This window comes from Oryzias latipes, chromosome 8, assembly GCF_002234675.1.
Source record: "Oryzias latipes chromosome 8, ASM223467v1".
In the NCBI taxonomy this organism is placed as follows: Eukaryota; Metazoa; Chordata; class Actinopteri; order Beloniformes; family Adrianichthyidae; genus Oryzias; species Oryzias latipes.
Window position 1 is genome coordinate 8,193,479 of NC_019866.2, and position 27,932 is coordinate 8,221,410.

The 27,932-nt window shown below is 36.8% G+C and overlaps 8 protein-coding genes across 10 annotated transcripts; 4 read left to right on the forward strand and 4 right to left on the reverse strand.

The window, feature by feature from the left end:
- The first annotated feature begins 1,511 nt into the window (after nt 1-1,511).
- Nucleotides 1,512-3,499, forward strand: mpg (N-methylpurine DNA glycosylase). The gene is made up of 3 exons (XM_004071599.4): nt 1,512-1,939; nt 2,588-2,792; nt 2,937-3,499. The coding sequence occupies exons 1-3, from the start codon at nt 1,679-1,681 to the stop codon at nt 3,389-3,391; spliced, it is 921 nt and encodes a 306-aa protein (XP_004071647.2). The 5' UTR covers nt 1,512-1,678; the 3' UTR covers nt 3,392-3,499.
- On the reverse strand, nt 3,395-14,039 carry nprl3 (NPR3 like, GATOR1 complex subunit). Of its 3 annotated transcripts, none has more exons than XM_011478020.3 (14): nt 13,626-14,039; nt 13,112-13,181; nt 12,074-12,112; nt 11,228-11,360; nt 9,503-9,577; nt 8,648-8,801; nt 8,476-8,554; nt 8,248-8,385; nt 7,222-7,378; nt 6,799-6,905; nt 6,548-6,677; nt 5,100-5,289; nt 4,816-5,008; nt 3,395-4,142 (listed from the first exon to the last, which is right to left on the reverse strand). In XM_011478020.3, the coding sequence occupies exons 1-14, from the start codon at nt 13,819-13,821 to the stop codon at nt 3,977-3,979; spliced, it is 1,827 nt and encodes a 608-aa protein (XP_011476322.1). In that variant the 5' UTR covers nt 13,822-14,039; the 3' UTR covers nt 3,395-3,976. The 3 variants fall into 3 exon arrangements, with proteins under 3 accessions (XP_011476322.1, XP_004071388.1, XP_004071387.1); XM_004071340.4 differs by having other exon boundaries at nt 8,476-8,557; XM_004071339.4 differs by lacking the exon at nt 12,074-12,112 and having other exon boundaries at nt 8,476-8,557.
- Nucleotides 14,040-14,631: 592 nt separating this feature from the next.
- Nucleotides 14,632-15,710, reverse strand: LOC101158279 (hemoglobin subunit beta-A-like). The gene is given in 6 exon segments (XM_011478021.2): nt 14,632-14,862; nt 14,865-14,975; nt 15,016-15,050; nt 15,052-15,111; nt 15,113-15,226; nt 15,314-15,710. Coding segments are annotated over 6 exon segments (447 nt in total). The 5' UTR covers nt 15,403-15,710; the 3' UTR covers nt 14,632-14,824.
- A 43-nt stretch (nt 15,711-15,753) lies between these two features.
- On the forward strand, nt 15,754-17,785 carry LOC105354600 (hemoglobin subunit alpha-A-like). Its single transcript, XM_020704981.2, is given in 5 exon segments — nt 15,754-16,418; nt 17,297-17,431; nt 17,569-17,620; nt 17,623-17,664; nt 17,667-17,785. Coding segments are annotated over 5 exon segments (423 nt in total). The 5' UTR covers nt 15,754-16,343.
- A 1,209-nt stretch (nt 17,786-18,994) lies between these two features.
- Nucleotides 18,995-19,697, reverse strand: LOC101175481 (hemoglobin embryonic subunit alpha-like). Its single transcript, XM_011478022.2, has 3 exons — nt 19,565-19,697; nt 19,277-19,484; nt 18,995-19,195 (listed from the first exon to the last, which is right to left on the reverse strand). The coding sequence occupies exons 1-3, from the start codon at nt 19,657-19,659 to the stop codon at nt 19,067-19,069; spliced, it is 432 nt and encodes a 143-aa protein (XP_011476324.1). The 5' UTR covers nt 19,660-19,697; the 3' UTR covers nt 18,995-19,066.
- Nucleotides 19,698-20,734: 1,037 nt separating this feature from the next.
- Nucleotides 20,735-21,548, forward strand: LOC101158529 (hemoglobin subunit beta). Its single transcript, XM_011478023.2, has 3 exons — nt 20,735-20,870; nt 21,043-21,265; nt 21,351-21,548. Exons 1-3 carry the CDS (start codon nt 20,779-20,781, stop codon nt 21,477-21,479), a joined length of 444 nt encoding a protein of 147 aa, XP_011476325.1. The 5' UTR covers nt 20,735-20,778; the 3' UTR covers nt 21,480-21,548.
- A 3,927-nt stretch (nt 21,549-25,475) lies between these two features.
- LOC101174748 (hemoglobin subunit beta) lies at nt 25,476-26,199 on the reverse strand. The gene is made up of 3 exons (XM_004071342.3): nt 26,069-26,199; nt 25,771-25,993; nt 25,476-25,683 (listed from the first exon to the last, which is right to left on the reverse strand). The coding sequence occupies exons 1-3, from the start codon at nt 26,158-26,160 to the stop codon at nt 25,555-25,557; spliced, it is 444 nt and encodes a 147-aa protein (XP_004071390.1). The 5' UTR covers nt 26,161-26,199; the 3' UTR covers nt 25,476-25,554.
- Nucleotides 26,200-27,077: 878 nt separating this feature from the next.
- LOC101175238 (hemoglobin embryonic subunit alpha-like) lies at nt 27,078-27,747 on the forward strand. Its single transcript, XM_004071344.2, has 3 exons — nt 27,078-27,209; nt 27,279-27,486; nt 27,561-27,747. Exons 1-3 carry the CDS (start codon nt 27,115-27,117, stop codon nt 27,687-27,689), a joined length of 432 nt encoding a protein of 143 aa, XP_004071392.1. The 5' UTR covers nt 27,078-27,114; the 3' UTR covers nt 27,690-27,747.
- The last annotated feature ends 185 nt before the right edge of the window (nt 27,748-27,932 follow it).

A 27,932-nucleotide genomic window follows, 5' to 3' on the forward strand; every position in this document is an offset into this window, starting at 1 on the left:
CCAGGGAGTTATTTTCAGCGCCTCAAATACTGTGATGCATTTCCACAAGACGTTTTTTTAAACACCATCACGAATGTCCTTCTTATGAATGCTCTCATAATAAAGCGATGCAACTGTGCGTGTCTCAGCTGTGTAAGACAAGAAGTCTGGCACTTCAGGCTGAAACGCTGTCATTGTGCAGCTGGATTTGTTTGTGCACCGTGATACAGTCCATATGTTCCCATTTCCAAAATAATCTTAGTACTTTAAGACATTTCAAAAGACGACACAATTGTTTTGACAGTTTCCTGACAGGAAGAGCTTAAAGATGAAGTTGATTCAGGTGTGCATTTTGGAAAAAGTTAGTTGTCATCCAAAGACAAAACTATGGAGTAAAAATACATTTCTTATAACAACTGAATTGTTAAATTTCTATAAACCTTCACAAACATTCCTAATTATAACCCTAATCTATTGTAGGGTACCACTTCTTGGCAAATTCTGCACCGCAACAGCTAAGAAACACTCAAGACAACAATTCCATGTCTCTGAATCATTGTTTTACTGCAATATCTTTAGTCAGGCTGCACACCGCCCATCCATCTGCACAAACAGATGAATCTACACTGAAAATGAAAATGATCCAGAATGCATTGCCAAAATGTGTCTGCTAAGATTATCAGTGCCAGTAAGTATGAAAGTAGCACGATTCACACTCTACGGGCAATGGAAACACAGCCATGGCAGACAATAGCATTCAGGGGTCCGTCAGCCATGACAAAGTCAACAGTTCGTGTCAGGGGAGTAATGCTGGAAATGTTGAACAGATTTTTGTCTGGAATTTTTTCCCACCCAATGAGCAGAGCAGGCCTTCGGGGTCATGATTACTATTGAGAATGAGAAAACAAAATGTCAAAAGCCACAGAAAAATTGTATCTGTTTTGTTAAATCAAAAAGTGAATTTTTTTTTTTAATTAAGTGAAAATTAAACAAGTGTGAACATTTCTTGCATTTGTAACCCTAACCTTAACCCAATTTTAAACTTAATTTTCTTATATGTCCTCCGTCATGAGAAAATTACAAAAGGCATCAAACATCAAAAACATAATTTTCACTGAAGTGGGCATTAAAAAGAATTTTTTTTCCCTCTAATTTATTTTTATTTTTTTAACTTATTTCTGAGGGGGGTGGGGGGCTTTTTGCAGTGTAACCCTTAAAAATAAAATAAATAAATAAAAACTCAGCAGCAGAACCAGAGAGGCTAAACTGGCGCTGCCCCCTTAGTTTCTGCAGAAGCAGTCACGATCCTGACGGTTCTCTGTTCTATTAATAATCCATCGTTATCCAAACGAGGCAGAAAAGATAAGAGTGCAGCAGGAAAAGGCCTCACTTTGCAAAGAGGCTTTTATGTTTCAGCCCTTTATGTCTGAGAAAGTTAAACAGAGGAGGACGGGGGTTCACTAACTTGGATAAAGGTCTAAAAAGAAAAAGGGGTGACGGCCCCTTTAAGAAATTCAAAACAATCGCCTACTTCCTGTTTGGCTGGATTGGAAACGAAATGACAACAAACGGTTGAAATGAATTAACACGTATGGTTCGCTGACTTCATTCACACACAATTGTTTTTCCTAATTCACAAGTGTATTTTTATGTATGTATTTATTTATTTTTTGCCCAATCGCAATTCAGATAGGGCTACATGGCGGGGACAAAAAGAAAGCTGCCAGCTTCTTTGGCAATTTCCTCTGAACACCCCGAATCTGCGAATACATTTCCAAACCAAACGCAAGCGAAACGCAAAATGTCACCTGCCAAGCTAAAAAAGCTAGTCATAAGTGAAAATATTTCAAATGTGACGGCGGAACAAAGCCAGTATTTCACCAACGACCTGCAGCACAGACTGGGAGAGGATTTTTTCCAGCAGCCCTGCATCCGTTTAGCTAAAGCACTCCTGGGAAAGGTAAATCTGACACATTAGCTTAGTTCTTTCTCACACAAAAAAAACATCTATAGTTTTTAAGAGTAGAACCAACACTTGAAAAAAATGTTTATTTTCAGTGAAATATCTGTCAAATGTTGATATTTTTGTCTTAAAGTTTCATCATCTTTTGACCTATTGTAAAAAGCCAAAAGCCATATTCGTCTACTCCTGATTCAGAATGATTTGAATAAAAAACAAATGTCCAAAATAAAAATTTAAGCTTTATTTTCTAAAAAAAAAGTCCTCCGTCATGAGAAAAATCCTACAAGACTACGCTATTTTCATTGGAGTGGGTCTTTAAAGACATTTCTTTTTTCCAAATATAAGAATTTTACTCAACTTGATTAATGCTAAACTTAATTTTACAATCCTAAACATCATTTGCCATCAAAAGATTTCCGTAACCATTTTAAAGCAAAATATGCCTACAAATAAATTGTAAGAATTAAAATATTTGAGGTGACATTTTTCATTTAGAGATGTTTATTCATGTTCTACTTGAGAGCTGATGAAAAAAAACATTCTGATCCACAGTGTCAGATTTCCATTGTCTGTAGAACTTTTAATCAGTTTTTCACAGGTGGACAGAGGATCTTTTTTTAAAGGATGCGGATCTACTACGTGCAGGTTCTGGTCCGCAGGCGTTCAGATGGCACAGAGCTGCGGGGGAGAATCGTGGAAACCGAATCCTACCTTGGAGGCGAGGACAAGGCCTCCCACTCAGCTGGAGGCAAACGCACCGCCAGGAACTTAGCCATGTTTATGAAGCCGGGAACCATTTACGTCTATCCCATCTATGGGATCTACCTCTGCATGAACATCTCTAGTGAAGGTAAAACCATCCGCCCTGCTGTGAGTGCATATACTGTGTCAATGTTTGGAGTACTAAAGATACTCAGCAGTTTTGTTTTCAATCATATGTTGGTCAAATCAATCGTTTTGCTGACGGATGTCTTGTATGTGGGGCTTCCTTTAGGGGAAGGAGCCGCTGTGCTGCTGCGTTCTCTGGAGCCCCTGCAGGGTCTGCCTATCATGCGGGAGCTGAGGGCAGCCAGACGTAGAGAGAGCGCCCGCCAGCTGAAGGACAAAGAGCTCTGCAACGGGCCTTCGAAGCTGTGCCAGGCTCTAAATATACCCCGCTGTTTCGACCGGCGAGATTTAGCCTCAGATCCAGAGGTGTGGCTGGAGAGGGATCCAGACGAAAGTCCCATAAATCCCCAGGATATAGTGTCAGCGCCGCGCATCGGGATCGAATCCCACGGGGAGTGGGCCAAGAAGCCTCTGCGGTTTTATCTTCGCGGACATCCTTGTGTTAGTGTTGTGAATAAAGCAGCAGACGGGCGGTCTGGAAACGTCGTGAAGGATTTAGGACCCTCAGAAGTGCAGTCTGGGACAGAACGGCCCGATGTGAGAAGAACCAAACAGGACTAATCCTGAAACTACTCTCCCAGTTGTTTCATTTATAAGTGAAAGCCAGACAGTTTTAAACATAAAAAAACAGTTACAATTGTAATAGATTACAATAAAAAGTTGAACAAATCGGAATCAGGAATGCACATAATCATCTAACATTTACACTCCAGGGTCCTCCTCATCAATTTCACAGATGTTTGGACATTTCTGCTTTTCTCAGAGCAAAATCAAGCCTCTTTGATGTTTGGACTCCTCCTCCTCTTCCTCTTCCTCAGCACCTTTGGGATTCCCAAAGAGAAGTAGCTGCAGGCCTGGTATGATCATTACTCTCCGCTGCTCTGTAACCTTCACAGACGACACAGCATAAGCTCTTTCTGTAGGGGATGTCATCATCTTCAATAATGCAATTCCTTTTATGTACAAAATAATTTATTGTAAACAAACATTTGTCTCGAGGAAAAGAAAAATACTTTTTCGATTTGAGTAAATTCGCACACTTTAAGGCAGTCGTCGTTTGAGTTTGATGTAAAATGTTGGTTGGAAAAAACAAAAATTCCGTTTGGAGGACGGGAATCAACCCCACCCACGCTTTTCTCCGTGTCGCTACTCCATGGGCGACTGGAAGATGGAAATGATGGGATCCTCGTGGTTTGTCACCACGAGGACGCTGCGGAACTTGTCAAACAGCGTTTTGAGCTGCGAGCGCCTCATGTTCTCGTTGTACATGATTTCCTCCAGATGGTGATGTCCCCGGAAATAGTGGAGCAGCCTAAAAATAGTTAAAGAAAAAAATGACTCTACGTCAATATTTTTATATACCGTCAAGAACTGATATTAAAAGTCTACTTTAAAATCTATTGAACCAGACGAGGATAATTAGAGGATTTATTTACATTTAGCTGTCAACTATTATAAGACCCAGCTTGTCATGAAAACCGTTTTTATAACAAAACAAAAATTAAATAACAAAAGTCTATAGCAGTACATAAAATAATCCCTTCTGTGTGAAAAGATCAAATCTTTTGCAGTTAAAAAAAAATAAAAAAGCTATGTTAAATGTACCAAAAACTCAATACAATTTGTCAAAACTAGGTTTAAACCAAAAATCTCCGATTTAGTTAAGGATCTTTTTTTTAATCAAATTTCCATTCAAAAACTACTGTTCATCTATAAAAATGCATCTAGAGATTTAAAAACTAAACAAACACTGAACTTTGATGAATAAAATATTAAATTCCTAAAATAGAAATTTACTCAACATATATATGTTTTAATAATACAAGAAATTGCTTTAAAATAAAATTGATGGATTTTGCAAGTTAGAATCAACTGATTCATTATCTCTAGAATAAGCTTGTTTATTTGGATTCTCCGTCTGCTTTGTTCTTATATTTGAAAGATAAAGTTGAAGAAAACTGCAACATTTTTGTCCATTTTGATACCTGGCAAACATCCGCAGATCCTCTGGGTTCTGAGCAGCAGGGATGTTCAGAATAACCTGCCGCTCGTACTCCGACAGGCTTGTAAGTAAAGTTTCCGTCATCCGTTTGTTGAGCGGCGAGTCTCCACCAGGCTGCAGCTCTGCGCTGGAGTTGTCCATGCTGGGACTGGTGAGAGTCATGTCATCGCTGCTGGCTGCACACATGGAGAAGACATGGTCACACACATCCATTGAGAACCGTCAGTGGTGGCAGAGAGGGGCTGAAGGATCTGAGGGAGGACGCACTGGGGGAACCAAAACTGAGGGCGCTCGGGGTGCTGAGGCTCCGGCTCCCTACTCGGGCTGCCAGAGGAAGTTCTTCATCCTTCATTCCAGGCTCGTCCTCGCTGGGTGGTACCAGCAGGCAGACATATGTGTGCAGCTGGATGAGTAAGCGGTGTTGGAGCATCCACACCACCATCTGAATTAACTGGGCCTGGTTTGAGACGGAGAAACAAACACACACACACAAGTCCTGCTGGTTTAACTTTGTGAAACCACAAAGGAGCCAAAATGCTGATCATGTTCTCAGGAAAAACAGAAGATGTGGATGTTAAAACTTGAACACTACATTTTTAAAATGTGCAACACAAACTGTTGCTGGGGAAGGAACATTTTGCAAAAATTAGCACAAAAAAAAAAATTGGGAGCATGTGGTTCTCTGCAGTGTTTGCTTCCTTTAAAAATTCAGCAGGTGATACTGTGCAGGACAAAGGTAAAAAGGAAGAGGTGTTTCCTCTTTCGCTGCTTAAACAACTCTTTTTGATCAATTATTTTTATCCTATCGACGTTTTTTGTTTACAGTACAAGTATTGCAATTGAAAAAAATGGTAGGGTAGTGTCTACTTCAGATCAAAACGTAAAATGGGAATGAAAGGGTAGTTTATGGAAACAAAAGATAATATAACAGATTATAAAGACTCATCTTTAAGAGCCTTGTAATAAAATAGATAATTATGTTTTTTTTTAGCTCAAAATGAGCTAAAAGTCAAAACTAAAGAAAACAAAAACACCTTAACGTCCAAAAGTTAGAAAATGCATTCTGTTCAATAACCAGCAGAGGGCGACTTTAGCCAGTTTGATTAAGTGTCAGGACACAAAAAATATTTTAAAGGTTTATTTCACAATAACTCCCATTTCCTAGAACAGTGCATGGTATCCACTTAGAGAATCTTTTTTTTTCTTAAGGTGAAAGATCAAACAAATTAATGAATAGATCTCTAATTTTTTTTCATACACTTAAATAATTACTACAATAACTTTAAACCTCAGGCTTTAAAACTTTTTTTTAACTAAAACATTAAAGCATTTATCAATTTTAAATTTAAAGCAGTTTCATTGTGTAAATATTTTTTTTTTTTGGATCAATGCTGAAATATTTTCTAAAAACCTTCTGCCAAATGGCTTAGAGGTCTTTTGAATGCCATTTCAAGTCTGTTAAGGTGTGTGGTTATGACTTTTTGTTCTTTTTTTTTCTTGTTTAAGTTAAGCTTAAACAATATTTTCTATGGGAATTTAAAAAAAAAAATCAAACATTTCAACTTTTAAAAAAATCCTGCAGCAAAAAATCCCTAAAAAATATCTGCATAGATGACAAAAAAATAAATAAAAGAAGAATTATAAAGACGTCATTTCTTTTAATGCGCTTTTTTTCTTGTCATTATGTGAGTAGTACATTGAAGATGCTCTCCTACCTCCTGAGCAGGAGTTTCGAGTGGGTTCCTGAACTCGGCCAAAGAGACAGGCAGAGAGAACTTGGCTAACATGCAGGGCAAATTATTGCCAGGAAACTGTTGGGAAAACTCCTCAGCCAATGAAGAATATCTGTTTAAAATAATAGAAGAGTTGTTTTTTAGAATTATTTGTGTTGATAAAAGCCAATTAAACATAGGAAACGATCAATAAAAGAATAAGAGATGGTGTAATGGTCCACTTTTTTACTCACATGCAGATGTTGGCATGAGGAGACAGCATGTATACGTTATTCTCACACAGAGGGTAGATGATAATAGCTTTGCCCCAATAAACCAAGTGAGCAGCAATCTGAAAGATCTGAGTAGGAACATGTGCTGATCATTTACAAAATCAGAAATTTTTAATAATGAAATACTCATTTTGTCCACTGGGTGGCAGTATATCACAAACTACCTAATAACTTAATGTCAAATCTGTACACCTACATTTGCAGAAATGGTTTCTATCTTCACATTTTCTGTGGCAAATTAAGTAAACGAGAAAAACACATCCTGATACAACCACTGTAAGGAGAATTCAAGTGAATAAACTAATTAAAGGTAAGTGGGTAACATCTGTGGTTCTAAATACAAAGATTTATGACAAATGTAATTTAATTGAAACTATTCTGCACCTGAAGTAAGGCCAGGTCAGCATCCTGCGCGAGCTGCTGCAGGTTTTTCACCGCTGAGCAGGTTTTTATCAAACGCACCATCGCCGGCGAGCAGTCCAGTGGAAGCTGGCTGAGGAGGGCTTTCTCGCTCTCCAGCAGCAGCAGCGCATGATAAGGCCTGCAGGGTCAAAGACACCCGACATCCTCTGTTAAACAAAGGCGAAACCCCAGTCCCTTCATCTAACAGACAAAAATTAATATTTGCAAAGTATAGCTTTTGCAGGTCGTAAGTAAAATTTGAATTAATCAGAAATGTGGAAAAATTACTTTAACTTTACACTTTTTGTTCCATTTTTGATAGATAAAAGGTTTTAGCAGACATTTTCTCATAAAACTGTCTAGTTTAATTTAATATAAAAACAAGTAATTATCTCACCTAATTAAACTTAAAAAGACAAAAGAGTCTAAAATATCCCAGAAAGAAACCAAATACGCCAATAGGTGGCAGTAGAACCCAAACAAACCCAGTAGGAAGTGTTTATCACAAAAACTGCCTTTTTTCAATCCATTCTTTTCAGTGAATCTTTTCAGAATTCATAACAATCACTCCCCAAATTAAACATGTGATTTGGCCTCAGTTTTACAGCAGACCCCTTCCTGACACCAGTAGTTGTCAAAAATAAATTTAGAAGGCAGTTAATGGCTCAACTGCATTTTAGCACCATAAAGATAAATATATAACACATCAATCTAATAAAAAATAAGAAATAGATTATACATTGTGGTGTAGGTATACTCATAATCATTAATAACAGGTTAATAATATAATATACACAACACTATAATTTTGCCGCTCTATTGTGTGCACATGTGCAGTTGTGCAGGGTCACCTTTAGAATGAATCAACAACCGGTTCAGCTTCACCTATAGACTCAGCATTTTCTCTGTAATTATTTAAATGGATAATATTCTCTGAAATGCTTGACGTATTTCTTGTTGCAGTTGAATAATAGAAGCATGTACTGCGTATAAAACCCTCAGACGTACCGTATGGCCTTCAAACTCTGCTCTAAAGCTTCAGGTGGGAAATAGTTTCCACCAATCCTGTGGATCTTATGCGGCAAACAGAAGCTAACTTCCAGCCAGTTGTTGATATGAAGCCGCACCACGCCGGTTGTACAAAGGCTGGAAAATGATCACAAGCACCTCAGACTGTTTTGTTCAAGTTTAACAACAAAATGAAGGAATGAAAACGTACAGCGTTTTTTGACATACCTGTCATAAGCCACCTTCAAATCCCTGGCTAGCTTACATTTTGGAAGAATTTGCCTAAACGGGGACTTGGGGCTGCCATCTGCTGACATGAGGACACTGTAAGCACACCTGAAGCTACTGTATCTGGATATTTAACGGGTGTGCTTTGTGGTGTACACAGCAGAAATCTCACTGTCAGTCATGGTGGTGATCTCATCTTGAACAGAAAGCATGAGTTTTGCTTCGCGGGTCAGGTACTGACAACGGTGCTCCTCGTGCTGCAGAGCGATGGCGATGCGCCGCGACAGGTTGTGCATGCAGCTGATGACTGACGGGTCGGCGTTTGCCTGGTGATGAATAAAAACAGGCACTGTTACCCAGTTTTTAAGCTTTGCTTTTAATTACTGTAGTAAAGTGGAGTGCTCCTCTAAAAATCAGGTAAAAATCATGTCAAACGTTTACGCCACACTAATGAACTTTTAAAAACTCGGCAAGCTTAAAAAAACATTCAAGTTATTCGTATTTTCAAAATGATGTTTTTTTTTTTTGCCGAGTTTTGGTCACTTTTGTGTTCAGACTTTAACATTAATTGAACAAAACAGGAAAAGTGAGGAACGTGGTTTTTTACAATTTTTAATAAATGTCATTAGTGCAGATGATAGAGTTTCCAGGCAGACATTGTGAACAAAACATGACCGAGCACTTTCTGCCTGATCTGAACCACCAGAGCTTACTGCGTATCATGACTCAGCATGGGCAGAAACAGGGTTGTGCCTTGTTGGGCAGCATGATTAGGCTAAATTGAAGGGCCCCGCCTCCCTAAGCTGTCAGAGATAGTGGCGTTATCACTTCCATTTAACCCTCCTCATTCATATAATACAGATTAGAAAAAAAAAACTGTGTCCCACCCACTGTCAGCCAAAATAAACCAAATAGGATGAAAGTATTGTTGCTGTAATTCTGACAAACCTTTGGGCAAAATAATTATTCATCCACATTCCAAAAAGACAATTTTCTATATTTGAATGACAAGATTTTCTCTTCTTACCCTCAGAGCAAACACCACATTAAAAAGGATCATAGTCGGCAACTCTCTCTTAGGCGAAGGATCCGTTTTAGAAACCTGCAACAAAAAACATCAAAAATAATCTGTTGTCTATATAATAACGTTTGCAGATATTACATGATGGAAAACATTGATTTTCAACCTGAAGATGCTAAAATTAATATTTTCCTCAAGACATTTGATACGTTTTCCTTACATGTAATACATTTACATATATGTATGTAGTATCATGTCCAAAAATGCAGGCGAAAGCGCAATTACATATTAAACAAAAACTAAACCAAACAAATAAAATGATAGTTTAAAATAAATCAAACTCAAAAGGATGTTGCTTAAGTGAGGACTAACCAAAGCGCCAAAGTTAAATAAAGTTTATACATAAAAGGACACATCTAAACTGTAGCAATGCACATCTCCTGTTAATATGGAGATGCTCATGCATGCTTTCATTAGCAGTAAAATTGATTATTGTAACGCCCAGCTTGCTGGTCTTCCAAAAACTAACATGAAGAACCTTCAGCTTCTCCAGAACTCTGCTGCATCAGTTCTCACCAAGACCAGGAGGTGGGCTCACATCACATCCCTGCATTGGCTCCCCATGTGCTTCATGGTTGATTTTAAGATACTTTGAGCAGTTTTTAAATGCCTTAATGGTCTTGCGCCTTCTTGTCTGTCAGATCTTTTAGTCAAATATGAACCCTCACAGACCCTGAGATCCTCTGGCACTGGTCTTCTAACCATTCCGACTGTGAAAACCCAAACTTACAGAGAGGCAGCTTTTTAGCACTGTGGCCCTCGTTTGTGGAACAGTCTGCCGGAGGATCTGAGGGCCGCAGCGGGCATAGCTGCTTTTAAGAAAAAAGGCTCTTTAACCTGGCTTTTTAACTCATTTTACTACTTGTATTTACTTATTTATTTTTGTATTTATCCATTTTATCTTGTTTTAATTTACACTAGATTATTAATAATTAATTTTAATATTCCTCAATTCAATGTTTTATTGTTTATTTGTGTACTTTTTCAATCTCATTTTTATCTTAATTATCCTTTCCGGTGCTTCCTTGAGTGGATCCTCTCCCTTTGCTGTTCAGCCGCTGCAGCTCTAGATGGGGACCTGCATGGCCGCTTAGCTGTGGTGAGGCTGGTCCCCGCCTCTGATTCTGCAGCTATTCACAGAGACGGAGGTCCCAAATATTAGCGTTTCCTACAACCAACATGTTGTTATCGTGCTCAGCCTTTTTCCTACTGTCTATCCCCATCAGTCAGGGGGTGGGAGGTGGTCTGTAGGTCTGATTTTATATTATTTATTTTGTTTTGTTTTACTATAAAGCACTTTGTGTTATGTTTTACAGGAAAAGTGCTTTATAAATAAAGTTTGATTTGATTTTGATCTATAATCTACACAAATCAGTTTCCTATCTGGTACAAAACAACCAAATACACAATAAAAACACAAAAAATTAAATTAAAATGTAATAAACATCCAGAATATATATCACACTAAATTTCTAAATTCTCTAATCCATATTGGCAGACGGTTCAAACCTGATTTAAATGCAAAAAGACCTCATTTCTCGTCTGTAATTCAACAGCAAACCTATGCTGATTAAAGATTGCCAGTCTATACACAAGGCAACATTAAGAAAGCAATGGCTGATGCTGATCAGATACAAAATGGGATCAAATCTTTTTGTTTATTTCTCTCACCTGCATGATGGGAGAATGCTGAAGAAGGGTCGGGTGGCCCACAAATCGAACGTTGTCGATCTTCAGTTCAAACTTCTTTCCGCACATGTCGGACTTGGTGGCCAGGATTGTGGCGAGGATGATGTCCGAGAACCTTAAAGAGAAAAAAAAAATGTCTGAATGAGGAAAAATGGAGAATCTTTCCAAATAAATAAATAAATAAATAAATAAATAAATAAAATGGGAAAAGCCAGAAAAAAAGTGGGAGCTTTGCAATTAGCTGTGTGCTAACGGTTGAAATGTTCTGAGAAAGGGTGGCATTAACCAGGCGTGTCTGAGCATCATTAGACCATCGGAGAAGACATTTAAGGTAACGATGATGAGGAAAACTGGTGTCACTAGAGGAGAGGAAAGTGAAGGAAAAAGATTTCTGGCAGAAAAATAAATAAATTGTGCAACCGGTATATAAATTAGACATGTGAAAGACTCATGCTTGATTTAAGTAATTCATGCTGTGATAAAGAGGATATAAATTAAAGTGTTAACGTTCTTATATTTAAGCCCACTTCTTTCTTAATCCACCACCACCATCAAAAAATGCAGTTTATTTGCTAAATTTCCTCATATAATTGCCTTTAATTGTATTTGATATAATAGTTTTAAAAAATTAGAGTCAATTACGACAAGTTTTACACTTGATTAACTTAGTCAAAGTGCAGTTTTAACCTTTGCTGTTCATTTATGGGTTGTGTTTTGTTTTTTTGATTAAGGTTGGAGATCCATAAAGAGCACAACATAGAAGAGAAGGGATAAAAAGAAAGGGTTGGTCTAAGCAAAGGAAAGGTGGTTGATAATATTTGGTCTTACCCTGCTACCAACTGTTCGTCAGTAAGAGGAGATTGCTCCCTGAAATGGGAATCGGGCCACAAAAAAAGAAGAAAAAAAGCAAACAAAAGGGAAAATGCAACACATGGTTGGGCTGACAGCATCAAATGGACATTAAGGCATACGCGATGTGGAAAAACAAAAACTGCTCTGCTCTATTTTACACAATTAAGCCCTTGATGCTCATTAAATGAAATACCAATTATTTATTTGTAGTAAAAAACACTCATATTATTTTTATGGGAGTAACACTGTGGGATTTAAAAAAGAAATATAGACATAAAAGATAGAAGATGTGACTTAACGAAGTAAAACCAAAAGAAGTGTTAAAACAGACAGCTCAGCTTCTTACTATTTCGTTGTCATCCCCTTTTGATCGTTTTTAAATTAAGTGTAAACACTGCTATACCTCAACAATAGCTGAGGATTTAATTTGAATCTTTATGATTTAGATTACAGATTAACTTGTAAAGTAGTCGGTAGGGATGGGCGATCTGGCAAAAAGAGAAATCTCTCATTTTTTCAAACCAAATTTGATTTCCAATTTTGACTAGTGCCTCTGTTTAACGTGTTGAAACAAATTCAAACAGATTTCGCAGCGTACGGTTTGATGCTCCAAGTCTGTCACAGAACTGAAGCAAGTCCATAAAACTGAAGAAACTTTTCCCGTTTTGGGAACAAGCTCCTCTTTGCTAGTTGCCATTATAACATCCCAAAAATAAATGTTCTTTAACAATAAATTAATAAAATTGCTTTATCGCCCCTAGTCCATGCTGTCCATCTTAAATCGTGTTACTTTGAACATAAGTGCTATAAAACAGCTTTAATAAAGTCAAATAATGCATAAAGATTGATTTAATCTGAGAATCATAGATAAACACAGAGAAGCAGAAATGTATGATGATCATCTGCTTTTTATTTCGCTGTCAAAACCCCATTTCTAGAATAAACAAATTATTGTTCAAATAATCCACTCATGCATGTTAGGATCCATTCATGTTCGATGAGGAACAAACATACCTGGAATCTCCATCCTGATCCTCCAGCGTGTCCACAGTTGTGTTTAGTGCATACGGATTCCGCTGTTTTGCTTAAGGGCAGACATCAGCTTCGGTTAAGCAAAGTTTGGACCAAGTCAACAATTCATATCAGAGAATAAATGTGTCGATTTTTTTAAGGATGTGTCTCATTAAAATTTTACATTCCACTAGGCATCATAGACGATCTTCTACTGGGGTTTAAGTTTAAATGTGGGTTCTTAAATTGCAAAGATTATTTAATAATTCGCCTTAAGAAAAGAAAATGTAAATAACAGATAATAAGCAAAATATGTAAATGCATACTAGATTGATTGAGCTTCGAAGAATTGAAATTTCGTCGACAATAGCCAAACTGAGAATTAGCATAAAAACATTCTATAAAATGACTAAACTAATTTAATGTGGGTTTGGATCATTAAGGGGGCTTGAAAGCTCAACTTATAAGAGATCAGGGCTCTGACTAAAAGTGTGATGAAATCATGATGTTCTCTAACCTGTGAGAGAAGACGGACTTTCAGCGACTTTTTGGAATGGGTAGCGAAACAGAAGTTTGTTGCCTCTGCTGCCAGAGCTGACCAGGATAACGCTGATGGGACTTGTTTTGTCTCCACTCGTGTATACGTTACTCTGAGACTGACTATACATAGACCTTTGGTCGTCTGGTAACCCGTCTGAAGGGCTAAGCATCATGTTAGCATGCTAGCTAATCTTACGGCTGTTGCCTCTTTATGAAACCACAAAAGACAACTGTTGGCTTCTTTAAATGGAGCCTGGTAGAGGAATTAACACATATACATAAAAGACATCGACCCCACAATTATGACAGTAAGCCTGGATTTTACCACTCATCCATCTGCTACTGCTGAGATTGTTTTGTGTCACATCTAAAGTTGCTCGGCTAGGAGACCAGACGTTGGCCATAGGTTCCGCCCAGCTGCACGAAGGGAAACAATAACTTTGGGCAGCCTTCTTTAAATTTGTGGCTGGATTTTTATGTATTTATTTGTATTTGTAATGTTAGTTTTTATTTAGTTACAGTAGAATATAAGATCATAAATATAAATCTTCACTTCTTTTCCCTTGTCCGTCGGGAATCTGGGGCCCACGGCAATAAAATAAAATGATTACAAACCATCCCAAAAACATGCTTCATTGGTTAATTGGTTACTTTAATTTGTCCATTGGTGTAAATGTGAGAGTGCATGGGTGTGTGATTGTGGCCCTGCGACAGACTCTCTGTATGAGAGGGTGCCCCCTGCCTTCGAACACAAGTGGCCGGGATAGGCTCCGGCAACCCTGTGACCCCGAAAGGGATAAAAGAGATTAGAAGATGAAAAAAACAAAAACAAAAGAATTGTAATAATAAATAAAAACTAAAAAGGAATGTATAAAAAATATATTTTTTAAAATGGGTTCTACTGCTATTGTTTTATTTATTTGCTAATGATGGTAATTGAGCCAAACGTGACTTCCTTTGAAAATTCTTGTTTTAGTAAAACCTTTTTTTTTTTAGTTTGGGAGCAAAAAAAACAACAAAAAATTCTCCAGTAGGCTTTCTCCAAACAGAATGATAGAAACGACAGAACACATGGTGGCATGAGTTTTATTTTGATTTTATTTGGAGTTTGCTGTAGACTGAGGAAGGCACAGTAACTTTCCTGTCAATTTTCTTGTGGAAGTGCCTCTCAGGAGACTAGTGGCACTGTCTGTTCAAAGCGGAAACCACCACGGCAGGAACTTCAGCCAGGCCTCCTGCTCTCCAACAGTGAAGACTTGAGGACCAAACTTGGCAGTGATGCACACGGTGATGCACTCAGCCAGTGCATTTGTGGTTTCATAGAGGGCTATAGTTAAAAAAAAAGAAAGCAATTGGACATTGATGACATACCCTGAAGTTGTCAGGATCCACGTGGAGTTCTGAGCTTTGTGTAAGTGTTCTTGATGTTGTCCATGTTCTTCACTGCGCTCTCCAGCCCACTTCACAACCTTTCCATGCTGCCCCACCTTGGGGTTTCCGAGGATGACAGCGTTGGTGGAGAGGTTACCAAATGATGCAAAGTGTCTCTGAGTCCAGGGGTACATGATCAGATGTCTGAAATCACACAAATACACAGAAAAAAGAGAGTTAAATAAAATGGAGTTTGTACAAAAAAATCCTAGTCGTTAAATGATGGGCTCACCTGTGAGAGCCTGTTGTCCGATTTCACCCACATCAATCTTCCCCCACAGGGATGTGATGGCGCTGCGCTCAGCATCTGTCCACTCGAACATGGAGATGAAGTTTGTATTGCCTTTGCTCCACAAATAATATTTGGAAAATTGTCAGGTTGCAGACTTAATAAAAAAATGTATTACATTAGAGCTTTTTATTGGTATCACAGAGCCTCTCCTCTCACAAATGAAAGCAGCCGATTGGTCAGGAGTGGATGAGATGCTGGGTTGTTGCCCAAATTGAGAAGATCTTTGTTCATATGGAAATTAATGATAAGAATGGTTTCAATGATTTTGAATAAAAATGCTTTATTTTTTTATATTTAATAAAACATGTATTCATAGGGTAATAAAATAAAATAAAATTAGTAAGAAAAAAATAAAACTAGATGTTTTACTTAAGTTAAATTTTTTTTTTTTTTTATTAGAGCTTGTAAACTAATTTCAAACCTTTTTTAAATGTGACATCAACATTTTTAAATTCTGCCAATATATGATAAAACACGAATATTTTATTTTTTCTATAATAATGACAAAAAGACTTTACTGAATTGTTTTAAAAGTAACCGGAAGAAACAATAATTAATTATACAATTATTATGTTTAAATGTATTTCATTAATCAAAAACACATTTTCACAAAGTCCTGCAATAATTTCGATTATAACCGAAATGCTCCAGAACAGGGTGTTGTTACTGTTATCTTAGAATTTGGCTTGGCATCTTTTGGATACATGGAGGTGTGTCTTGGATTTGATGTTGGGTGGGGTTTTATTCAAAGAAATTAAGTGAACCATCACAGTTGTTTTTCTGCATTAGCTTTCCTGCTTGGATGCCGTGCGGAAACAGCAGCAATTAGTCTCTCTGGATGAGCTTTCTGGGATGAAGCAGCCTCGAGGGCTGACGAGATTGGAGCTGTGGCTATGGGCAGGTTAGCCATCTTAATTTTTCCTTTTGCTTTTTTTTTTTTTTTTTTTTCTTTCTCTCTTGTGCATGTTTTGAATGATGCTTGTGGCATACCCCCAGACCAAGACCTACTTTTCCCACTGGTCTGACCTGAGCCCCGACTCTGCTCAGGTGAAGAACCATGGCGCCACCATCATGGCTGCTGTTGCAGATGCAGTTGCAGGGATTGACGACCTGACTGGGAGCCTTGCCAAACTGAGTGTGCTGCATGCCTCTAAGCTCGGTGTGGATCCAGCTAACTTCAAGGTGAGTGACCAGGATATTTGAGCACTTTAGATCCTAAACAGGGCCAAATAAGTTCCAGAAACATCCAGAAGCTGATCTTTGTGGAAAACTGACCTGTTTTCGTGCCCTTTTTGTTTTCAATGGGTAAACATTTAACCAAAAAAATCTTTAAATGATAACAAACAGAAGTAGTGAAAATAAATTCCTCATAAAACTATCATGACAGATTGTTATTGCAATGTATGATTTAGTATGACTTAGATCATTTTTATAGATTGTTAATATTGAACATTTCCTTTCTATTTTAACCAACTTCAGCTCTAAACCTTTTTTTTTGTTTCTATATAATTTAAAAAAACAACTCATCTTTAAATTCTTTGTGTATTAATTTCTCATTGTATTGCAGGTTTGTGGGCTTTACATTTTAAAAAGTTCCAAGATGTTTTAATATGCAAAATAATTTGCATATTAAAATCCAAAAGTTACAGAATATGGACTGAGTAAAATATTTTTAAAACCTATTAGTAATGTCTTAATCTCCTTTTTTCCAAACAATATAAAAAAGTTACTGTAAAACATTACATTTCTATTGAGTAACACCTCATTAAAGTATTTAGTAAGACGTTTCATGTATATATAATAAAGCAGTTGAGCTTGTAGAAAGTGTAGACAGTACATCTTTCTTCTGTTTTGAAGGATGCTTGTAGCATACCCCCAGACCAAGACCTACTTTGCCCACTTGTCTGACCCCTGACTCCGCTCAGGTAGAGAAGCATGGCGCCACCATCATGGCTGCCATTGGAGAGGCCATTTCAAAGATTCACGACCTCGTCGTTGCTTTGTCCAAACTGAGCGGGCTGCATGCCTTCAAGCTCCGAGTGGACCCTGTCAACTTCAAGGTAAGAACCAATGGGATCACTTTATGCAAAAGGAGATTCAGATCATTTTTAATTATTTTAAATTTTATGTTTTTAGGCACATAGAACAATCAAAATTGCTTCAGTGAGATGCAATATTTGAGTTTCTTTTTCAACAGATCCTGGCTCACAACATCATCCTGGTCTTGGCCACGTACTATCCTGCAGACTTCTTCCAGAGGTCCACGTCTCCGTTGACAAGTTCCTCAATAATCTGGCCTGGCTCTGGCTGAGAGATTGTTAAGTCCCAGCAGGACTTCAGAGGACCAGCTGTGTGTTATCCAGCGCATATGTATCACCCTCTCTAAATGGAAGAACTTGGCCAATAAAAAATAAAAAAAATTCATGGAGGTGTCCGTCCTCGTTTTTGTATTTTTTTTCATATGTTTGTTTGTTTTCACCACAACATCAGCAATAAATAAATAAGAAACAGTTATATTTAAAAAATTACTTTTTTATATATTTTGTTTGAATCATTGCTTAAATTATGTTAAAAATCAATACTTAACAACAGCTTAATGTAAAGAAAAACTCCAGTGAGTTTACAAACATAAGAGGATGTAAATAATCCAAATAAAGGATTAAAAACTGTTTATAGTTTATTTCATTTTCATCTTATAGATCATATTTTTGGAGAAAAGTTCATAAGAAAAAGATTTACAAGAAGGTCATAACTGAAATATATCACACATTACAAGAAAAAATGGTTTTTACAACTTTATTTATGTTTTAATAATGAATGTAAATGCCATGATTGTTTTAATATGTTTATGTTGTATTTAATTTTTCATCCTCTTGACAATGAACCCCTGGTTGTGTCTGATTTCCTTCACCACTCACAACTTAGAGCACTTTATAGTGCATTTGCCATTTTAAAGAGCTGTTGGAATTTATCATTTGAAAATAAAAGTGCCCAAGAGATTTCCCAGAAGTCTCTGCGAAAAACCATTGTGCAATGTTCATTAGATTGGCGAATATAGACCACAAAGCATTGTGTTTAACCCTTGTGCTATCCTAGGCACTTTGACGTTGGGAGTTGGGTCATCTAGACCCACTAGACAGTGCTCTGAACCTTTTTTCTTCAATGATTTGTGATCTTCACTGGTGTCCATAGATTACATGAAATCCTCTCCACCTTTATCCACCTTTGTCATTGTAGGGAGAACACGTCAATGTAAGGGTGGGGTCATCTAAGATAGCACAAGGGTTAAACGTTTTTTTTTAAATTATTTTTGTTTATTTATTTATTTTGTTTAGAAACCATCCCAGTGGATTCAACAATAGACCTTGTAAAATGTTCATATTTATTAGGTTTTTACTTTGGGAAATTGGTGATGTCGTATTTACTATTTAAAACAGAACATTGAGCATGTGTCCAACTTGCTTTGAGAATCCAGGACAACAGATAATCCTGCACTGTAAAGTTTTTTTATTGTTAGGTAGTAGGGAGGGAATGTGGACATGTAGCTTCTGTTTTTACTTTTTTGTGCTTTTGTTTTGAAAAATTATTTCTTGTTCACAGACAGAGAAAAACAAGACTCCAGGTAAACTGCATGAACTTGTTTATTTAGATTCAGACAGAAAGGGAACTTCTGCGCATGCTCGCACTTTTCCCGTTCATCTGTACTTCTCAGACAGAGCCAGAGCCAAAGCAGCCAGGAACTTGTCCATGGCCACATGCACCTCAGGAGTGAAGTCATTGGGAAACATCATGGCCATCACTACCAGGATGCAATGACCGAGGATCTGTAAAGATACAAAACAAGCTCAGCACAAGCACATCTGCAAATTTTGATTTCTTTTTCAGAAGTTCAAAAACATCACCACCTTAAAGTTGGCAGGGTCCACTCTCAGGGTGAAGGCGTGCAGTTCACTGAGGCTCAGAAGACCTGATGATAGAGCATCGATTTTGGCCACAGCATCAGCAACTCCCCCAATGACGGTCTTCCCGTGTTTCTTTACTGAAGCAGAGCCTGGGCTCAGGTCAGTCCAGTGGGAAAAGTAGGTCTTGGTCTGTGGGTAAACTTTCAGCATCCTAAGGAAAACAGGGAACACTGGTGAATGAGTGGAAGCAAAAATATGAGAGCACACCTGTGAGTTTGAGGTGGGTCTTACCTGGAGAGAGCATCTGTGCCCACATCGTCCGCCTTGCCTGAGATTTTAGCCCAGAAGGTCCTGACGGCGTCCTTGTCCTTTGCTGTGAGACTCATCTTGAGGTCCGGCTCTGAATGACGTGATGAGCAAGGTGCGTGAAGGGGTTTTATGCAGGAAAGAAGGCCGGACACACCCGGACAATCTGCAGGACAGGAGCGTTTGGTTCAACCGATAAACTCAAAGCAGCATCAGATAAAAGAATGACGTCAGTGGAACACAAACGAGCAGATCTCAAGACCAGATTCCAGGACTTTTTGTATCATAAAAAAGTTATTTATGTTCCTATGTATCTCCAACACACTGCCGTACCCTCAACATAATGTCCCCTGCCTAAAACAATTAAAGAATGAATGTGGAAATGAAAAAAAACAAATGTACAAAAATAAATCAAATGTTAGGGTTGTCTTGGACACATTCAAATACTTATCAAAAGCTGCCCATATTCAATAACTATAACAAAATGAATGGATACAAATAACGCTTTAAATAACCTAAAAACTTTAGACTAAATAAAAAAGGTAAATCAAGAATAGTAACTTTATTTAGTTTAGGGACCAGATGTTTTGCTTATTTTTTAAAGTATTTTAAACAGTTCTGTTTCCAGTTTTTAAAGGGATTTTCCTACAATTATTTTGCATTTTTCAGCTTTACAACTCATCTTTAGCATATTTTCTGCATTTTAGAAAAGTCAGCACAAAAATTTTGAAGTTTACTTTTAAAAATACAGCAGCTTTTTGTTAATTATGAAAAAAAATGCTTAATTGTTAAATGTAAAGTAAATCATAAGAATATTTGCGTTTTAGTTCAGTTTTCTACACATTGGGGTTTTTGGTTTTATGCAAAAAGATCAGTTTTATTGGTCAAAACATATTCAGATTTCCTGTTTTATAAATAAATTAATGCTGTTGAAAATGATGCAGGGGTCCAGTAATTAACTTACTTTGTTAACAGGGTCAGACTAAGAGTTTATTTGATTTTTTATTTTATTTCATTTGACTGCAGGCACTACACAGTTGGTCTTATCTTTTTGCTGAATCCATAAATCAGGGTTTGGCCAACCGCCAGTTCATCTCCACCTTTCTGACAGCTTTGGGAGGAGCTCATGGTTTCCTTTAAAAGGTGCATACCGCCAGCCCACACTCCACGCACCACAAGTGGAACAAACCCGAGCCAAAATGGTCAAATGGTCAGACTTCGAGCGTGCCACAATCCAGGACATCTTCTCCAAGATAGATAAGGATGTCGTGGGTCAGGCGGCTCTTTCCAGGTGAGGGTTATTTCCTAATTTGAATTATTTTTTGCTGTCTTTTTATATTAAATCGGATGATTTGGAATGGCTTTGATACTTTAAAGTCAATATGCACTGAAGAACAAAATTCTATTGATGGTTTTCCAAACTTTTATGAATGAGGAGTGATGTTGCATTCATCTTCCTTCAGGTGTCTGATCGTCTACCCCTGGACTCAGAGGTACTTCGGCAGCTTTGGGAACCTCTACAACGCCGCCGCCATCACCTCCAACCCAAAGGTAGCAGCCCATGGAAAGGTTGTCATTGGGGGTTTGGAAAAAGCTTTGCAGAACATGGACAACATCAAGCAGGCTTATACAGATCTGAGTGTGCTCCACTCAGAGAAACTGCAGGTGGATCCTGACAATTTCAAGGTGGTGCTGAATACCTTTTCCCCACTAATTTCTTTTTGACTGCTTTTACTGCTTGATGACTGATGTCCATACTTTATCTCTGCAGCTCCTGGCTGACTGCCTGACCATCGTGGTTGCTTCCAATTTGGGTATCAGCTTCACACCTGAAGTCCAAGCAGCTTTCCAGAAGTTTCTGGATGTTGTGGTGGCCGCCCTGAGGAAGCAGTACTACTAGACTGAAGACTGTCACATGACTTGTTCTTAAAAATCCTGAATATGAATCAATAAACATGTGCAGCATCCATCTATGTGTTTGACTAAGTTTGTTTGCAAAGTCAGGAGAATTTAGCCTGATTGCTTTTGTTTTATGTAAACTAAAAACTCAACAGTGGGACAGCCATAAAAGCCTTAAAACATACCTAAAATAATTTAATTCAAAACCTACCAGTTTAAACGGTTTCTTAAACAACTTAGCAAACAAGACTTTGATCAATAATGTGAAAAATGTCCCAAAAACTATGTCTACAATGCACCTCCACTTGCTAGTAATTTCTGTTTGGACAAATCGGTTCCTTCTTGATACTGAAATAACTGCTAAAATGCTGCATCAAAACCTTAAAGGTTTGCATTTCCCTTCAGCAATCAGGTTAGGGATAAATGACAATACACACAATCAATTCTACACAGAAAAACAAACTAAAAATAAAACTTTTGCTTGATCAAAAAATGTCTAAATTTGGAAAAACTTACCGATATTTTTTGCTTTAGTATGTTTTTTTGTTAGTATTTTCAATTTTGTCTGTGGCAACTTTAAACCATTCAATTACATTATAGCTAAGACACTTTCACAACGATTTGACACTAAATGGTTTATTTTGATCAATCAGGAGAACACAGTGAATGGAAAGGTATTTCAGATACATTTTTACTAGTTTTAAAAGGAATTATGTTTTGATTTTGGTTTGGAGAATTGCAATTTTTGAGAGTTTTTTTAAATGTCTTTTTTCAAAATGTATCATATTTTTTAAAATATAGTTTAGTACTAGTAGAGGAGACTATTTTGTTTAAATTTTGTCATATTTCTTTAGAGCAGTTCTAAGGAAGTTTGGCAGATCTTGTTCTTGTGTCTCTGTAGAAAAAAAGACCATACAGTGTCAAACAATTGCTGTAGATTTTACAGTAACTTCGTGGCAGCTGGATGACAGTAATCATTGTAAAACATTATACGGCTTTTTTAAAGAAGCTGTAAAATGAAATACAGTACATGAAGATTTTACTGTGCCAGTAGTTATTGTAAATGTTCCTACAGCAATAATACTTAACGATAAAGTAACCGTATTTTCATTTCCAGTTTATTTACTGTACAATAAACATGGTAAATATAAAGTTCATCTGGGACTCTTATGATAACTCTTTTAGCTATTTTTAGTCCAATTTTTACCTTTTTACTTAGTTCATTACTGTCATTAGTGGAGCTGTTTTTAGCCAAGGCTGTATTCACATTGAATGAGCTCCTAGATCAATGCAACACCAGATAGAAACAAACAAACCTTTATTTTACACCAGTGAACAATATCAAGTCTACTTTAGTGAAACCAACAAATGCACAGAAAGAATTTAAAAAAATAACACAGAAAGATTCCCACTGGGCCTTGAAGCAAGCCCCAGTGGGTGTGAAAATCACACCACATAAACAGTTTCAATATAACTAGAATAAAATGGTAAATAAGTAATACATAATAAGGTTTTTAACAGCTGGTGTTTAGTTTAGTTACAGTATAGTTAAAGAAAGGTGCCTACAGTAATACTACCATCTCTCATTTTGCAGCTTTTAATGTTAAATACATTTTACAAAAATTAATTTTAACTTACCGGTAAACTGATTCTATTTTCAGAAGTTTATTGTTTGACTTTGCAGTGTTTCTCCATTGGTTTGGCTCATATTCTGCAACAGATATTGCAGAGATTCCCATTTTCTTAGCACGTCTTTCAAGTGTCTCATTGCGCGTTCCAAATGGTTATGTGCAAAAAGCCTGCAGTTAGCAAGATCTCAGAATGAGCACATTTTACAACTAAGTTGATGTTGTTGATCTAAAGCAAAAGTGGATTCTCAGTCTAATGGCTGTTCTTTTCAAAACTTCCAAAACCTATCTAAAAAACAAATTCTGTTTTTACGGACCAAACTTGTCTGACTTTAAATATAAAATTAGTGGAAGAAAAAAAATTAACTGACAAATTCTACAGGTTCAATTTGACACAATTTATATCTACCAACAAAAACAGTCCTAAAACACAAATCCTTCTGTGGGATTAGTTTTTGTGGGACTACTGAGTAATCGGTATTCACACAAATAATTTTGTGAAGCAACTTATAAAAAAATGTGTTTTGGTAGTTTTAATGACTTCTGTTAATATCTGTTTAATTAAAATTTGATCTTGTAGTCTTTGTTTAAAAAAAAAAGTTTCGAAGAAGTTTTGACCATTTTTTTAATTTAAAATCATTGATGAAATGAGGAAATTGCTGATTTTTCAAGCATTGGTTTGAGGATTTTTGATGTCAGATCATAAATAATTGTTTGTGTCTTTTCATTTTCATTTTCATTTTCATTTTTAGCTCATGTTTTGCTCCTGATCTTCACAAAATTGTCTTTAGTAAAAATCAATGACTGTTGATCATGATGGTCAACGGAGGGGGGTGTGTGGGACCCGTCTACGTGCAACTTCTTATCCCCTTCAAGAGATGGGCGAAGCTGAGCATTTTGGAAGATATGGGCCAACTGTGGACCAATCTGACATTTTATTGACGTCAGAAAAAAACGGATCTGCTGAGCGTGTGATGAAGGTGTGCACCAATCTTTTTCTGAGGCAAACTGTTTTAGAAATCAAGTTAGTGGAACATGTTTAAATGACTTTTTTTTGCATGATATGGTTAAAATGCCTCACCTCTTTGTAAAGTCAAAATGAGTCAATTTTGCTGCAAAATGAAATAAATAATGCGTTGTTGTATTTGTAATCTTTTGGAAAGACAAAAAAGTTGAATGTTTTTTCCTATTAAAAATATAATTTGGGAAAGTATTTAAATCATACTGATCTTCAGAATTTGGTTTCTGGAACAAAAAGTCTAAATTGTAGTTTTGTCCTTTGATTGCAACAATCAAAATTGTGGTCCAAAACTCATTAATATTTGACCCAAATGTTGTGGGACAAAGTTGATGTTTGTTTTGAATCATAAAAATTAAAATAAGAAATAAAAAATGTATCACAAAGTTCCAAAAAAGAGAAAAAACATGTAAAACTCAGTTCTTTGTATTTAGAAATCAATTCAAATGTTAAATTTCATTTAGTGAACCCACCGCATTATTTTACATTTGACATTTTTCCAACACAAACACAATAATAGGCTTTAAGAAAACATCATTTTATATCATTTTTTGGAAAAGTTCTTGGGAAAAACAATCATTTCAATTAGTTGATAAAATGTTATATAGATTTGAACAAAAAATAACAAATATGATGTAATTAGCAATAAAAGAGATGTATCTCAAAACATTGAATTATTTAGATTGTGAGGTTGGAAAAACATTGGGCAAAAAGTCCTCATATTTTACAGCCACAAAAAAAGAAATTGTTTTCTGCCTTCAAACCAATTACATGCTTTTTATTCTTTCTATTTTTTTTTTTACCAACTGTGAACCGAGACAGCTAAAAATAGCCATGGATCAAAAGAATCGTCAACTGTTAAATCAAATGGGCTTATGCTTTGGTTGAAATTTCTTCTATATTTCTACAGTTTCTTTACATAAGTAATAAAAGTGTGAAGAGTTGTTTTTTTAAAAATAATTTACTAAATTTAAAGACATGACTTAAGGTATTTTTTCTGGTTTCTAATTAGATTTATAGATGAATTTAAAGAAGAAGAAAAAAGATTTTCAGCTCTATTTACGATTGTTGTCAGCATTTTATGTGTTTTAAAATTCTAATTAATATTTTGCATTTGCAAAAAATAACGTTTTTGTCCATTTGTTTATAACTGGTATTACCCATTTTTAAGGTAGTTTTTTTTAGCATTTTTTTTTCCAAATTTCTTTTTCTAAAACCTTTTCATTATTGTAATATCTTAACCTAAAGAAATAAAAGATGTTTTATTCTAATGTTTCAAAGTCATGTGGTTTTAAAATGTTGTTCTATCTCTTTACAATGACCAGCATTACAATCAGAAACCAGCACAAAATTAGTGTAAATTGTTTTATTTGGCCAGCGCCTCTGCTGAGAGAAATAAGGAGACAGATTTTAGCTTCTGCGACGGAGCTCTAGTGGTACTGCTTCCTGAGAGCTGCCACCACCACAGCCAAGAACTTTGCAAACGCTGCATGCACCTCCGGTGTGAAGTCTTTACCGAGCTGAGAGGCAACGACGATGGTCAGGCAGTCAGCCAGGAGCTGCAAAAGAAGCATTAAAAAAAAATCATCAGAGCTGAAGTCACATAAAGCAGCACGGGAGCATTGTGGCATTGAATGAAGCTTCACCTTGAAATTGTCAGGATCTACTTGTAGTTTTTCAGAGTGCAGGACACTCAGATCTGCATAAGCCTGCTTGATGTCGTCCATGTTCTTTAGAGCTTTTTCCAAACCCCCAAGGACAACCTTTCCATGTGCTGCTACCTTTGGGTTGGACGCGATGGCAGCAGCATTGTAGAGGTTCCCAAAGCTGCCGAAGTACCTCTGAGTCCAGGGGTAGACGATCAGACACCTGAGGGAGAACAAAGTGTTTGCAAAAACAGAAAAAAGGGGGATTGACATTCATTAAGCAGATTGCAAGGCTCACCTGGAAAGAGCATCAGGCCCCACAATATCATAATCTATCTTGGAGAAGATGTCCTGGATGGTTGCACGCTCAAAGTCTGTCCAGGTGACCATTGTGGCTTGATCAGTTAATCAACTTGTCCTGAATGGTCAGAAGGTTCGTTCAGCTTTTAAAGAATACATTTCTGCTCCTCCCTTTGTTATCAGATGGGTGGAGGGGCAACAGAAGCTGACAATGTATTGATTTAACATTTTGAAAAGGTGTAATGGGGGGAAGAAAATCACAAAAATGCAACAAATTTTAAAAATCTACATGGAAAAATATCTCTTTTTTAAAACATTTGAGACTTCATGAGTTCAATCCAATTTTTTAGGAACCCTTAATATTTGTTCTAAACATTTGTTGGAATAAAATTGAAAAATCTATGATTAAACCCTTTTTTGTTTACCTTGAGTTTTTATAAATTCTTCTCACCAAAAGAAAACTTTTATCCCTACATTAGTTTTTAAAAAACCTCATCCGGATTTCATACAGAAGATTAGATTTCATACTCTTTATCCACTGAAAATGGAAAAAAAATATTTTACATTTTAAATTATGTCAGTTCATAATTAACAATCTTTGTCTTATAAAGTTAATTTTGAAGGTTATAGATTGATCGAAGGCAAGAAAACAGTTTTGGGGCTTTTTTTTGACGTCTCAAAAGACACAAAGCATTTCTTGATAAAACAAATCCAAAGTTTTATTTGATTTGTTTATATTTGCCAACTAATTTGAACTTTTTTTTTACAATTATGTCAAAAAAACATTTTAAAGACATCTTTCAGTTACATTTTCTTGTTTTACAAAGTGCAGACCTCTATAAAAAATTTTTTTTAACAATCATCTGTATTTTCCCTTGTTATTTTCTCAGACCTTAATGTCATTTTATTCTTTATCTGATGGAACGCCTTCAAAGTGCTCGTATCTCATTGGGGAGGTGGGTGTGTCTCTGGGCAGTTTCTTGCATAAAAACCCCTCAAATGTTCCCATTTATCGAAACCCTCAAACCCAAAAGAAGATTGAAGATGAGTCTCAGCGCGAAGGACAAGGCAGCAGTTAAGGCCTTCTGGGCCAAAGTGTCTGGACAGGCAGATGCCATTGGCTCAGATGCTCTGTCTAGGTAAAGAATACTCCCAGGAATTTTAGTTCTTGTTTTAGTCAGATTATATATCCAGTCTTGTTTCTCCAGGATGCTGGTGGTCTACCCCCAGACCAAGACCTACTTTGCCCACTGGAAGGACCTGAGCCCCGGCTCTGCCCCAGTAAAGAAGCACGGGAAGACTGTGATGGGAGGAATTGCTGATGCTGTGGGCAAAATCGATGACATTTCCTCAGGTCTGCTAAACCTCAGTGAACTTCATGCCTTCACCCTGAGAGTGGACCCCACCAACTTTAAGGTACTGAGAGGAATTTGTGGAAGGTTTGGTGAAAACCCTGAAGTAATTTTTCAATTTGTCCTTTGTTTTGACAGATTCTTTCTCACAACATCCTTGTGGTTATGGCCATAATGTTCCCCCAGGACTTCACTCCTGAGGTCCATGTGGCTTTGGATAAGTTCCTGGCTGCAGTGTCCCTGGCTCTGTCTGAGAAATATCGATAAAAAGCATAAAAAGAGCAGAAGCTGCTGCTAAATAAAAAGACCAAATCCATGAAAAATATTTGGATGGTTTGTGTGATCCATTGCATTCTCTGTCTGGCATTGGGGTAGTTATGGAATCAAGCTTAACATCTGGATGGCACAGCAGTTTGGGGGTTCATATTTCTCCTCAAAGATTTCAATTTGGTTCTAAATGAATGATCCATGTTCCAATTATCCATATATCCTGTTATCCAATTATTCATC